The sequence below is a fragment of the Larus michahellis genome, chromosome 2 (assembly GCF_964199755.1).
Source record: "Larus michahellis chromosome 2, bLarMic1.1, whole genome shotgun sequence".
NCBI classification, from domain to species: domain Eukaryota; kingdom Metazoa; phylum Chordata; class Aves; order Charadriiformes; family Laridae; genus Larus; species Larus michahellis.
The window spans coordinates 99,542,484-99,555,123 of NC_133897.1; the positions used below are offsets into that span (position 1 = coordinate 99,542,484).

At 44.4% G+C, this 12,640-nt stretch overlaps 1 protein-coding gene across 32 annotated transcripts in view; it reads left to right on the plus strand.

The window, feature by feature from the left end:
• LOC141739324 (poly(rC)-binding protein 3-like) overlaps window positions 1-12,640 on the plus strand; it is a 539,898-nt gene that overhangs the window by 521,440 nt on the left and 5,818 nt on the right. For 15 of the 32 annotated variants that reach the window (XM_074576357.1, XM_074576359.1, XM_074576355.1 and 12 more), the window contains one exon: window positions 3,665-7,074. The exons of 12 other annotated variants lie outside the window; for them this stretch is intronic. In XM_074576357.1, coding sequence (XP_074432458.1) covers window positions 3,665-4,013 — 349 coding nt within the window. In that variant the 3' untranslated portion in view covers window positions 4,014-7,074. Of the gene's footprint in view, window positions 1-3,664; window positions 7,075-12,640 lie in introns of those variants that run through there. 5 more of the 32 variants (XM_074576390.1, XM_074576391.1, XM_074576392.1 and 2 more) reach the window with 3 other exon arrangements.

Here is a 12,640-nt window from a genome sequence, read left to right on the forward strand (position 1 = left end):
ATTTAAATCTTTCTGAAGTATTGTTTTGTTTCTGTATTGATTACCCGAGCGCTGACCTCTGTATGAGTAGAATGTGTCCTAGCTTGTTTGCAGTAGAAGTGTCTTTTTTTCCTGTAAAACCTTCTGTCTCTTCACTGTTCTCCACTGTAGTAATGGGATTTCCATTATCCATTTCCATCTTCTAGCTTTTATTAAGAATGAACCAGAGTTTAGGTTTCCTGTGTAATATTTGACTTTGGCTTATGAGCGCATGGTAGCCAGCAACACTTTCTCCTTCTCAAAGAGCGGTTTCCTGAAGATATTTTTTCCTGCTATTTTGATGAAAGGTTAATTTGCAGAAGTAACAGGACCACCAGAGCCAGGCTCAAGCTTTATTCCTTTCACCGCTTTTGGGTAATGCAAGATGTGGCCTTTGGTGTGTATATTTATAAAGTATAGTCCTTCAAAGCGACAGTGTAAAATTGGCACCGTGAAATTCTGTATGAAGGCTGCCTCAGACACTTTCACATTCAATTTTTGTGGCATCTACAATTGGTTTGGGACACGGCCGCTGTCACGGGACAGCTGATAGCTAACCTGATGTTACTTTCACCATAAGCATTACCACCAGTAATACAAGTGCAGGAGAGCAAATTATTGCTTTAATCGTACTTGTGCGAGTACACCAGAGACAGGGAGTTTGAGTGGCTGCTACCAACACCGGCACTGAGCCTGTGGGATGTAGTCTCCCTGCTGGTACAAGAAAAAGCTCAGGCTCAAATACCCCCAGTACATCAAGGATTTTTTTTTGTTTTTGTTAAATGCAAGGTAGGCAAATTTGGAGTCTCTGAAACTCTGAGTCCTGCACTGCCCTCCCTCCCAGAATAATACTGACTTAGAAATGTAAAAAAAAAGAAATCCAACTGTATAAACGGCGTTTTTCAAAACCTGCTGAATTATCACCATGTAACTCCTACACCCCAAGTCGAGGATGTACACTGGAGTTGGATTCACTGATTCGGTATTCTTGATGTAAAACCCGCTGTGTGAGTAGATTGCAAGTAGCACGGCCAGGAGCCCAAGGATGCTCTTCTCTCTGCAAAGCACAACTCTGCTGTGAGCATTAGAAAAGTTCCAAGCTGCTGGTGACAGATAAACACCACAGGGTAGGCAAACCAAAGCTTTACCTCCCACAAACAGGTCTGCATTTCACGCACTCGCCCTCCATCCCTCTCAGCCCCTCAGAGAAGCCATGCGCCTTCCAACTTCCCCGCAAAACCCGCCGAGGAGTTAATACTCCAAGAGCCGTCTTTATCTTGCAGGGAGGAGGGGAGCTCGGCAGTCAGGTGTTCCCCTCTCTCCTCCACGCTCCTCCATCCAGCTCAGACCCACTTTGAGGACCCTTTAGACTCGCCTTCAGCAGCAGTGCTTTGGGAAGCCTTAGTCCAACATCCCCATCCCCTATTTAGATCCAGTTGATTGCTTGCACACTTCCCTGGCGCAAAGCGGGCTGGGCCTTCTGGTCGTTGCTTTTCTCTGGCCTTGAGTAGACCAGGGGCTATGAATAGACATGGGTCTCTCAAAACTGCATGTAAGCCTAAGGTGAGGAAAAGCGGGGCTCTCCCCGGCCCCGAGTAGGGTGACCACGCTCCCCTCCCAACCCGTAGCCTGGCTACAGCTGCTCTCTGAGCCTGCACACCCAGCACCAACAGGGACCAGCACAAACTCCGCGCTGGAAACTTCCCTGGGCCTGGTGGGATTTGAACCTTCCAGTACCTGAAGAGGGCCTACAGGAGAGGTGGGGAGGGACTCTTTATCAAGGAGTGTAGCGATAGGATGAGGGTTAACAGTTTTAAAGTGAAAGAGGGTAGATTTAGATTAGATTTTAGGAAGAAATTCTTTACTGTGAGGGCAGTGAGGCACTGGAACAGGTTGCCCAGAGAAGCTGTGGATGCCCCATCCCTGGAAGTGTTCAAGGCCAGGCTGGATGGGGCTTTGAGCAGCCTGGTCTAGTGGGAGGTGTCCCTGCCCATGGCAGCGGGGTTGGGACTAGGTGGTCTTTGAGGTCCCTTCCAACCCGAACCATTCTATGATTCTAAGCAGCAGGTCCTCCCCACGGCCGGCCGGTGGCTCGCTGGCACTCTGCTCTGGGAGTGAGCTCCTCAGCTCACCTCAGGAGCAAGCCCAAGAACCTGACAAGTTAGCAATTACTGAAAAAAAACCAAACTACCCAACTTGGAATTGACGTGTATAACTGTAGCTAGCAAAGATTTCTAACCCATAGTCCCATTTATGTGTTAGGCTGCCATCCCTCCCAGCTGCTCACATGCAAAATGCATCCTCAAATTAGTATTTAGGTTGTTTGCCTACCCAAAAGCCAGTGCACAGGTTGCAACAAACGGCATATGGAAGATTTATCTAGGTAAACACTTTGTCATCTGAAAAAAAAACAGTGCGTCCTTGGAATTACTGTATTTTAATGTCTAAAAATGTACAGCAAAGTCAAAGTACTTGCTTCAAACTCGTCTCACTTGCCAATGGGTGGGGATAGACTAAAGTGAAGGTGGTTCGATACCTACATCCTCCAAAGAGCCCGTCACTGCCTTGGGCTCGGAGGTCGGGTCGGGCTGAACGTCCTCGTGGTGGCAGGGTCCGTGTGACGATGTGTATGTTGTATCCGTGTAGTACCTTGTCTGTGATATGGTAAGCTCGTCTGTGTTCACTGTAACCGCTGCCACAAGCTCAGAAAGGATACCACTGCTGTGGAAGCCGGGGTGTTTTTCAGTCTTCCTTTTTACTAATTTCCTTATAATTAGAATGCATAAATATTTTGTTGTGATTTAAAAAAAAAAAAAAAGTCTGGGGAAAGTACAAATCGAAGCGAACACACTGGCTAATCAGGTTTGTTTTATATGGAAAATGCACATTGACCTCACAGTGAATGAAATGAAAAACTAACTTTCTAAAAAAAAAAAAAAAAAATCCAACCCAAAACTTTATGCCTTAGACGGAAGCAGCAAATCATTGCTCAGTCTCCTCTCATCCTAGCAAAATGATGAAGGGTACTATTTATGTCACAAAATTGACGATTTGAAAAAAAATTACCAAAACCCCCCGCGTCCCCCTTTCAAAAATACCGTAATTTTGAAAAGCGAAATTCACCACGTCAGTGCTGGGGAGTAAACTTCATAGTTATTTTAAGTTTTCTTTTAAGTTTCGTTTTTTCCATCTTTTTGCCATTACCCGCATTCCTTAGATTTCTTTTTTTCATATGTAAAATGAACTAGCAACCCCCCCACCCCCCAACCTCTTTTCTTTTTTCTTTTTTTCCTTTTTTTTTTGGAAAGAACTTTAGAGTCTCAGTAATGTTTTCGCCATCGAATCATGAGAAACCCTTTTGTTATTTCTCTTCTTTAACACATAACATGTTCCTCCTTTGACCCTCATTTTTCCCTTTTTTTCTCTCTCTTCCCTCCCCTCCCTTCCTCCTCCCTCCCTCTCGTCTGTCCCCCTCCCTTCGTCCACCGATCTAATCCTGCCCTTTCGTGGTCGCTCTCCCGCCCTTCTTCCCTCCGTCCCTTTGTCCCTTTCCTCCTCCTCCTCTTCCTCCTTCCTCCCTCCCGGCCCCACCGCCCTGGCTGGACCCTCCCAACCTGTTTGTTCCTCTTCCTCTCTTCGTTTGCAGCTTAGAGATGGCTAAAGTCAGCACCCAGACCGCTTCCGTCACGACCCCTGTTGACCTCAACATGAACCTCTCTCAGTCTGCCACCCCTACCTCCACCCCCACCTCCATGGCCGTCCTGGCGGCCGCCTCCGCCGTTGCCGTCAGTTCCCCCCCTCCCCTACCAACTCTGCCAACCACCCACTATGCCGTTCCTGTCTCCAGTCTGCTTGGCATGAAAACTGTCCCACTCCTGGCACTAAATGCCGCGGCCGCCGCGGGGGCCACGGGGAGTTTGTCCGCTTACACTGCCAAAATTCCTTCGACGAGCGGGGTTAAGAAATCTGACCGCCAGAAGTTTGCTCCATATTGAAGGGATGAGACACAATGCAAGCTTTGCCAGCTCTACCAAGAGTCTGTGGTAGATCCTAGTTTATCAAGGAAACAATACGGCATCTTTTATTTTTCTGTTTAAATTGCTAGTGTTAACTGTTGCCGACGCAAGTCGTCTTCCGCTCTCCATAACGACTAACACCCGGGCACCACCTAACAACTAGTTCCAACAGCGGGTGGACAAGAGCCTGGGGGCTTTCTCCACCAGCCCAGGGCCTTTTCCCACCAGCCTGGGAGCTTTCCTCGCCAGCCCAAGGGCTCTCCTCCCATCCCTCTGCCGTGGCCCTCCGGCAACCCCCCCCAGCCCAGCAGGTTGCCCCCAGCCTAGCAAGGAGAGACCTGGAGAGAAAGAAAAAAACAGAAATGAGGCAAAAATTTTGGTGGCCGGGTCATGCTCCGGCCATGCTGCCTGGTGTATAACTGCACTGGCATCCCTTGGAAGGCATCCCTCCAACTTCGGAGGTTGGTAAATTTACTATGATAAATTGGCACCTCTGATGAATTATTTTTTTTAACTGCTACAGATTTCTGTTGCAAACCTGGCACTTCTGATGATTGGTAGCCCCCCCTGCAATCCCCCGTGAAGTGCTGGCCACCCCTCTGTCATTCGACAGGCCTGAAGACTCCCATCTTCCCTGCCTGCGAGCAGGAGCCAGGGGCGAGAAAGCACCAAACCCCCGGTACTTCTGTGCACAACAAATGAAGCTCTCTGGGCTGAGAAATGCTGCTAAGTTCAAATGGTGGGAAGACAACAAGAAAAAAATATCAGGCACCTGTCCCTTTCCTTTTCGTTCTTTTAAAGGCCGCAACTGTTTTTCTCTGGTTTGGAAAAACGTAATTTTAAGAACTCCACTGTAGGGAGGGAGAGCAGGCTCCTCCTTTTGCACTCAGACGTTATATATATAACAACAAAGCGCTTATTTCTGTAAGTACTGAATAGTAGGTACAAACCAGACATGTGCTATTGTGGTACCCCCTCCCACATATGTTTTGTTCGGCCAAAATGGCCATTTTTTTGTTCGGTTTCTGTACAAAATACATCCCTGTTTAACACACCGCTACTTGTGCAGTCAGGTTGTATTGTAATTACAGATGAAATCTAGTGCTTATCAAAGGCCATTCAAAGGGTCGCTGCCCGCACAGGTAACATGCCTTTAACAAGAACTTAACGATGTTCAGATGAACTAAAACCAGTCACCTAATTGCAGCCAAACCGAAGCGAGCCCGGGGACGTAATGGCTGGTCGCTAGCTGTTGGAACTAGTTTTTAACTGCATTTTCTGTTTGTCCATCCACCTTCTTTTTTTTTTAATTTCTGTTGCATAACTTCAGTAATGCAATCTTGTTTTCCTCACCACTTCCGAATCCAGAATCCCATCAGCCCGCCATGTTCATCCACTTTGCACTCCTTGGACACAAAGCTTTAACGATTGAACTGTATTCAGTGCATTTTAATATAAACTAAAAACACAATGCAAATGCAATACTTTTTAAAAACATGGTATTTCAAAGTGTGTTATTATTATTGTATAGGGCTAAGTACTATCTCAGTATTTTGTGTCATTTCTGTATTCTGTGGGCTTCTCTTCACCATAGTACCTTTGCACTAAGTTTTGTCACTGTAACCGTTTGTAGAACTGCCATTGTTACAGTTTGCACTTATCCAAATGGGGGGTTTGGTTGGTTTTGTTGTTTGGGTTTTTTTTTTTTTTATTTTGTTGCTTTGGGCTTTTTTTTGTTTTGTTTTGTTTCGTTTGTATATAATGAAGGAAAAACTGGAAATAATGTCAAGGTACCTCAGCTATTTAACAGCTCTAGAAAACTGCTGTAAAATTGTTCTGGACTATTGTAACTGTTTCAATAACTGACATTTAAAAAAAAAAACAACAAACAAACAAACAAAAAAAAAAACAAAACACAAACCACCAACCTCTGTGTGGGAAAACTTGCCTGCATTGAAATGCTGTTCTGTGCTGGTTGTACTCAAGTGTTATTTTTTTAATAGTGAGAAGATTTTTTTCTTTTTTTTTGCCCTTTTTTTTTTTTTTTTTTTTTTTTTTACTTTTCTTTTCCTCGTTTTTGTTCCTACATTTTAGGCTGTCTTCAGAAGTTACTGGCCTGGGGGCTCTGTAATGTATCTCATCATGCCCTAGTGCATTAGCCACCAGACAGGACTTTTCCAAAGCCCCATGAGACAATGCTTTCTATGGACTAATCTACAGAGGAGTTTCTGCCATTTCTAACTTTCTTATTATTCTGAGACATCAAAAGAAAATACTTCCTTTACTCTTTAAGCAACTGTGCTTCCTAACTCTTGTGTTGCTTTCATTACTGTTCCAGTTTTAACACTGTTGTGGCTCATAACATAACGCAAAGAAAAGTTATTTTTGGGGGTTAATTTTCATTGATGTTCATGCTTTGGCTAATCTGTATAAAAGCATGGGCCGTTAGTGTTTTAAACCACTGTATTCAGCTAGAGACTCGACAGTAAATTAAATGAGACGTTTTTATAAATAAATTTTTTTCCTGATACAAAAAAAAAAAAAAGACGTGGTAGCTTTGTGCATACAACTGTTGTGTTGTTTAAACTTTGTTCTTTGTAACCGAGTTGCTAATTTGTCGTTTGAGAAACACTATTTTATGGATTGTCAAACTGAGATCATAGACAAATTGCTTGTTTTCATTAATGATTAAAGGTTTCATATCATCACGCTTAAGGTCCCAGTGCTCATTGGGAAAGAGTGTAACCACTGTGCGATACTGGCAGCGGTAGAAAGTACGTTAGCTCATTGCCAGGGACGATGAGGTCTTTTTTCATGATCAGATGGAGCCAGATTGTGTAATTGGTAGAGTAAGCAGTATTTCTGCAAAGCCTTTTTTGCTTTATAACAAAGTTGCTCTTGGAGAACTTCTCCCGCTGCATAGAAAAGGCAGAATTTGGCTTTTTGCTACAAGAAGTCGCTGGTTTGTATCTCTTGTGGTTTTGCGTACTGATTTTTAAGATCAGATACCGGGGAGAGAAAAACAACAAAAGAAACAAAAACTTGGGCGCTGAGTACATTATTGCTAAGACCCTTCATATTTTCCCATTCCCAGTTCAGTGACCAGGCTTGTAGGCAGCACCTTTCATCCCGCCGGGAGAGCAGCCCGGCGGCTGGGAGGAGCGTGACGAGTTGCATTAAAAGGGGAGAATGCAGAGCTGGCCCGGGGAAGCGTCTCCTCCTGCCCTGCCGCCCCGCTTGAGCCGTCCAGCTCCTTCTTTGCATCTGCTGAGGCGCCGCAGTCACAGCCTCGCGTTCTTCTCTTCACACCAAGAGTGTGGAAAGCAAGGGAGCCGTCGCTGCACGCGGCGCTTCTGGCGGCGCCCCCGCCACCTCGCCTCTTCGGGCATTGGCAATCCTTTCACATGTACTGCTTTACCCTCCTGAGAAAGCAGAGGTTTTTTGGCAGTGCAAGTGAGTGGCGTCCTTGATGACGCGAGACTAATTCTACAACCTCCATCCCCTACTCTACTAAGGTCTGTGCTTGTCCCCGGGTATTCAACTTGGGGTCGCGGCTCCCCTCGCTGCCCCGGCCGAGCACTTGCGGGACGTATCGCTGTTATTTTTCCGTGGGCCTTAGGGCACAGAAAGCTCCCACGTGTCTGGAACTCGAGTCTGAGCCTGGAACTACGCTATGACCAAGGCGTGCATCCAGACTTGGAAGCCTCTAGCGGCTTTTTCAATACAGATGCAGCCACAGCGCAACTCTCGACACTAAAGGCTGCCGAGGAAGGCTGCAGAATGCCTCACTGCTTCCCAGCACCCAGTGTAGGATTAGCTATTGCAACCCTTAGGTTGGAAGAACTATAGGCTGTCGTACTAACCTAGATAAAATTCTGCGTTATTAGTACTTAAAATTTATTTATATTAAAATATAAATACATGTAACTGCATACTCTTGAAAGGAGAGCTGAAGCTGATTTCACAGCAGAGACCTCCATACTCTTCATTTCCTCATCAGCAAAAGCTATTTCTCTGGCTAGCCTGGCTAGTGTAAATGAAAAAAAGAAAAAAAAGAAAAAAAAGAAAAAAAAAGAACATCATTATTGCAGCTCAGCGCTAAGTAGGTCAAGGCTTTGCTCTCCCAGTAAAGCTGCTAGGCAAAGGGCAGCAGCAGCAGCTCTGTCCTGTATAGCATCTTTCACATAAATGATTCCCACGTGCTTTGCAGAATTGGCTAGAAAAGACTGGACTGAGATTTAAACAAACCAGTGCGGGGGCACGTTTGCATGTGGAGTAAGGAGAGGTAAAATGAAGACACATGGACAAGGGAAGAAAAAAAAAAAAAGTCATTTGAAAGGGCTTTTTCAAAAAATACGGGCAGAAATTTGAAAAAATCTAGGCTAAATGAGGACTCATTTTAATTATTTTAATTGGAAAAGATTTCTGAACGGCAAGAAAAAGTTCCTGGATAGTTTTAATATACAAAACAGGCAGACAAAACACAAGAAGGTATGTCTGTAGGGAAAAAAAAAAAAGGTACAAAATAGTATTATCCAAGATAAAACAAAAACCAGTCATGCCCAAAGGTAGATAAGAGGAAGCACGCACCCGCTATGAAAAGGTCACTGCCCACCCGACTGTGAGTTTCCAAATGAAAGATAACACAAGTCCTGCAGCTTTCACATCATCAAGTTGGTAGCAGAGTTCTGGCAAACAGCTCAAACGAATTCAAGCAGCTCTGGTGTGTTTTTCTAGTGAAAAAAAAATAAATATAGAACATGCAAATGCACATCAACCAGAAAGAAAACAAAGAAAGTAAGTTAGAGGTATTCAGCCACATAACCCAGTCTGTTGCTAATGCGCAGGGTGCTCTCTGTTCTCGGACGTAGCCAGAAGGCATCTGTGGGCCCCAAAAAGCGCATATTTATGCCAGTGAAGGCTCCTAGGAAGCTAACAGCGTGAATCTCACTGGTGCCCATGGACTGAGGCACCTGGGCAGTGCCTCAGCCTCGCTGGGCTGCACGGGCAAGGTGTTTCTGTGAGGTTTCACAAGACAGACTTAAAAGTGTGCGCTCGACCTTCCCCAGCCAAACTAGGCAGTAAAAATGGAAGCATCCCTTTTTTTTCTTTTTTTTTTTTTTTTTTTTTTTTTTTTTCATTTTTAAATACCCAACAGCATGAAAGCAAGAGTGCTTCTCTGGCATCCACTTTCTTCCGTAGCCTCAATCTCAGCTGAACGTATTTTGGCACTATTTAGGTACTTAGCAGAGGAGGTGAGCGTCACGGTTATCAGAGAAGCCACACTTGCTCACGAATTCGATCATTTGACAGCGGCACAGCTTCCAGAGGAAAGGCTGCAATGGTGGTGAGGCTGCGCAGCGGGATCAGAGGAACTGTAGGTTCAAGGGCCGGCATAGAGAAGGCAGGATTTAAACTGGGATCTCTTAACATCCTCCCTAAGTGCTGTAACCACCAATTACGCAAGGCTTTAGTCCCTCAACTATGTTTTCGGAAGAAAGGCCCGGTTTGCCTGTCTGCACAAGGGAATTGCTGGCATTTCTTTTTCCAGCTGACAGGCCGGGATAGTTCTAAGTGCAGTGATGAGCAGAAGATGAAATGAAGGCAGATACACGGAAAAACTGCTTCACACCAGAAAGTTTCGGTCTCTTGGCCTGAATGACAGTTTCCAGGGATACAAGTACATCCTACTTTTTCTTGCCACTGAAGCATACTTACTCCTTGGTTCCAAGAAAGAGCGCAGTAATGCCCATTAATTCAGTTTGTGCATCAGCGCGTGTGTCCTGTCACTCTAGAGCCTGCCACATGCCTCAAGACGGTAACTGAAATGAAAGAAAAGCGCCACATTCATCTGATATTACCTAAGAAAAGGGAGTTTCTGAAACTTTAAATACTCACACTATGGTTTCTAATGACAGCTACAGCAGGATTCCTATCGGTCGAATGTCGGATTTCCTAGTGCAGGCTTTCTTGATTATACCAAAAAAGAAAGCGTTTTTAAGTGCTGAAAATATTTGAGTAATGCGACCTTTCTCATTAGAGCTATTTCTAGCTCAGTGTTTGTAAGATGATAAAATGCAGAGAATTTAATTACAGTGGCGTGTAATCAGCAAAATCTGTCTCTCCTCAAATTGAATGTATCGGCAGGGGGCCTGACCAAAGCTAATGTTAATGTTCTTTTTAACCAATATTTGTGATTCTGAAGCAAATTTTAAAGTTATACGCTTTAGCGGAGGAATAACAATCACGTTAGCAAACGAGAACATTGTTTTGGTGGTGGTTGCTGTTGGTTTGGTTGGTTTTGCGCAATCACTTTCGGGCTCCTCTGTACCAAATACGGCCCTTTTTCCACATTTCCTTCTCAGCCATGACAGCAGCAGCTTATGTCTTCCATGGCGGGAGAGAAGTTAACATGCAGATTACCGTTTGTGATTGATTGTGCTTGCCAGAGAAGAGTTAACTACCAACAGCCGGTCAGTAGCAGCTGTGGTTATCTGCTCCCTGCAGAGCTGCTCCTTGGAACTCCATTTCAAACACACATTTTGGCCCTGGGAGTCACTTACTACGAGTTTCAAAATCACTGAGCTGGGGAATCACAACTGTTTTGTAGTAGCAGGGAATTCTGCAGTTCTTAAATGTGGGCATGTTCTCTATTATTATATCAGTAAATCAGGATTACAGATGCTCAGTCTTCCCCCTTCATTCTGACTCTTTGATTTTCCGTAAGTCCTGGAGATCAGAGCATTAAAATAGTCTCAATTCCACTGTCCTAGAGGTTACAACTTTGTTTTTAATAGCGGCTATAGACAGAGATCATTATTAGGACTAGTTTCAATCTTTATTCTTTAAAATACAGAATTTGAGAAACTTAAGATGTTAGAAAAATCAAAGTGCATATTTAAAAAAAAACACCAAACAGTTACTTGCTCTGGTTAATCACTTACTTTTAGAAAACAATTTTATGAACTTTTGAAGAGCTAAAACTGAGGGCAGACACAGGAGATCATTACTTGATAAATTAGCTTGTCTACTCAGTAAGGTTGGGGCGATTCCCTTTTCTCCCTTACAGCCACGCTACTTTCCTAAGATGCAGGGTGTTTTCTTGCTTTCTTGACACAACAGCAACGCGTACACCCATGGTCACGTAGGCCACAGCTAGCAAAGTCACTCCTGGCTTCTTCACAAAGCTCTTGAAAAGCTTTATTTGAAATGCTGAAGAAACGTATAGTTGTACGCAACGGGCTGCATCCAAATTGTATGCACCGTTTGTGGATCTATGAGATTCCTCCAAGGAAAAAAAGCACCAACTCTTAAACAAGCAACAGCCAAGTGGGAGCGATGCTGCCAGTTACTCCCTCAGCATCAGACGCCCACTGGCCGCTCCATCGCCTTTCCTCTTCCAACAGAAGCCACGTGAGGATAATGAAGAGAGTGATGAGCGATCTGGTGTTTATTTCTGCCGCCTGTTCCTAACAGTAATTAAAACAAGGGGCTGCACTGGTTTGGATTTGCGTGTGCAAACTCCCTCCCCGCTGGCACTAAACTCACAGAATGAAAAATGACTCTCTTGAACAGCAGAGAAAACCCTTTTGCAGTACAACACCCAATTCTAGAGACTTCTTACTGCTAGGTATCTCTGAAGAGGAGGGCAACTGAACCAAACCCGCCGAACCGTTTTACTGCTCGGCTCCTTTCCTATTTATCTACAGTTGAAGCCATGATTTGCCGATTCACGTACAAAATCAAAGTTACACTTCCCTTTTGTACATATACCTGTAAGTTATAAACTCCAAGATTAACCTTTTTATACTGACGTTCAGCGTGACCCGACTTTAGTCACGTCTGTTTCTCTGAGATCAAGCCAAATGCAGAGAGTGGTTCTAAATTTCAGCGTTAACAGGCTGTGACACTGTGGTGAGCGAGGGCAGTGAAAGGCAAAAATAAGTAGGACAATTAGAAACTTACCTCTTCCAAGAGTGAAACTGGGGGAGCGTCTTTTGCTTTGTTTTCAAACAAAACTGTCCATCTGTTAATGCTGTATCACCCTCTCAGCTGGAAGTTCTCTTTAGAGGGAAAAATGGATCTAGAGATCTTTCACTGCAGCGTGACAGGCACCTTATACATTGATGCTCAAATATTTCACACTATAGAAGGGAATTTTATTTCAGTTTTGGCCCAACTGAGTTTTCTCCAACTTGCCAAAACATTCATTATTTGTTTCAGTACTCTCTGAATGCTTCTGCATTAAGTCACAGACGTTGCTATCTCAACAACAGTACTAATTCATGTAAGAATGCAGTGTTTTGTCAAACATTTTAGCAGCAACAGCTACTTGAACTTATGGTTATTGAATCAACCGAAAAACAAGGGCTGCAAGCCAGCATATGTGAGCAGGAATAAAAAGATGCACCGAACGGCTAAGGTCCATGGCTTGAACTTTGCCAGAGCTGAACCCAAGCATCATGGAAACCAGGAGTGGCAAAAAAGCATCTGACAGGAAGGAAAGGGCTCCCACCATATCAAGTCTTTCTTGCAAAACAGGGAAATCAAACATCTAGCTTTAGTTTTCCTCTTTGTTGCTCGGTTAATAAACATCTCTGAGGCAA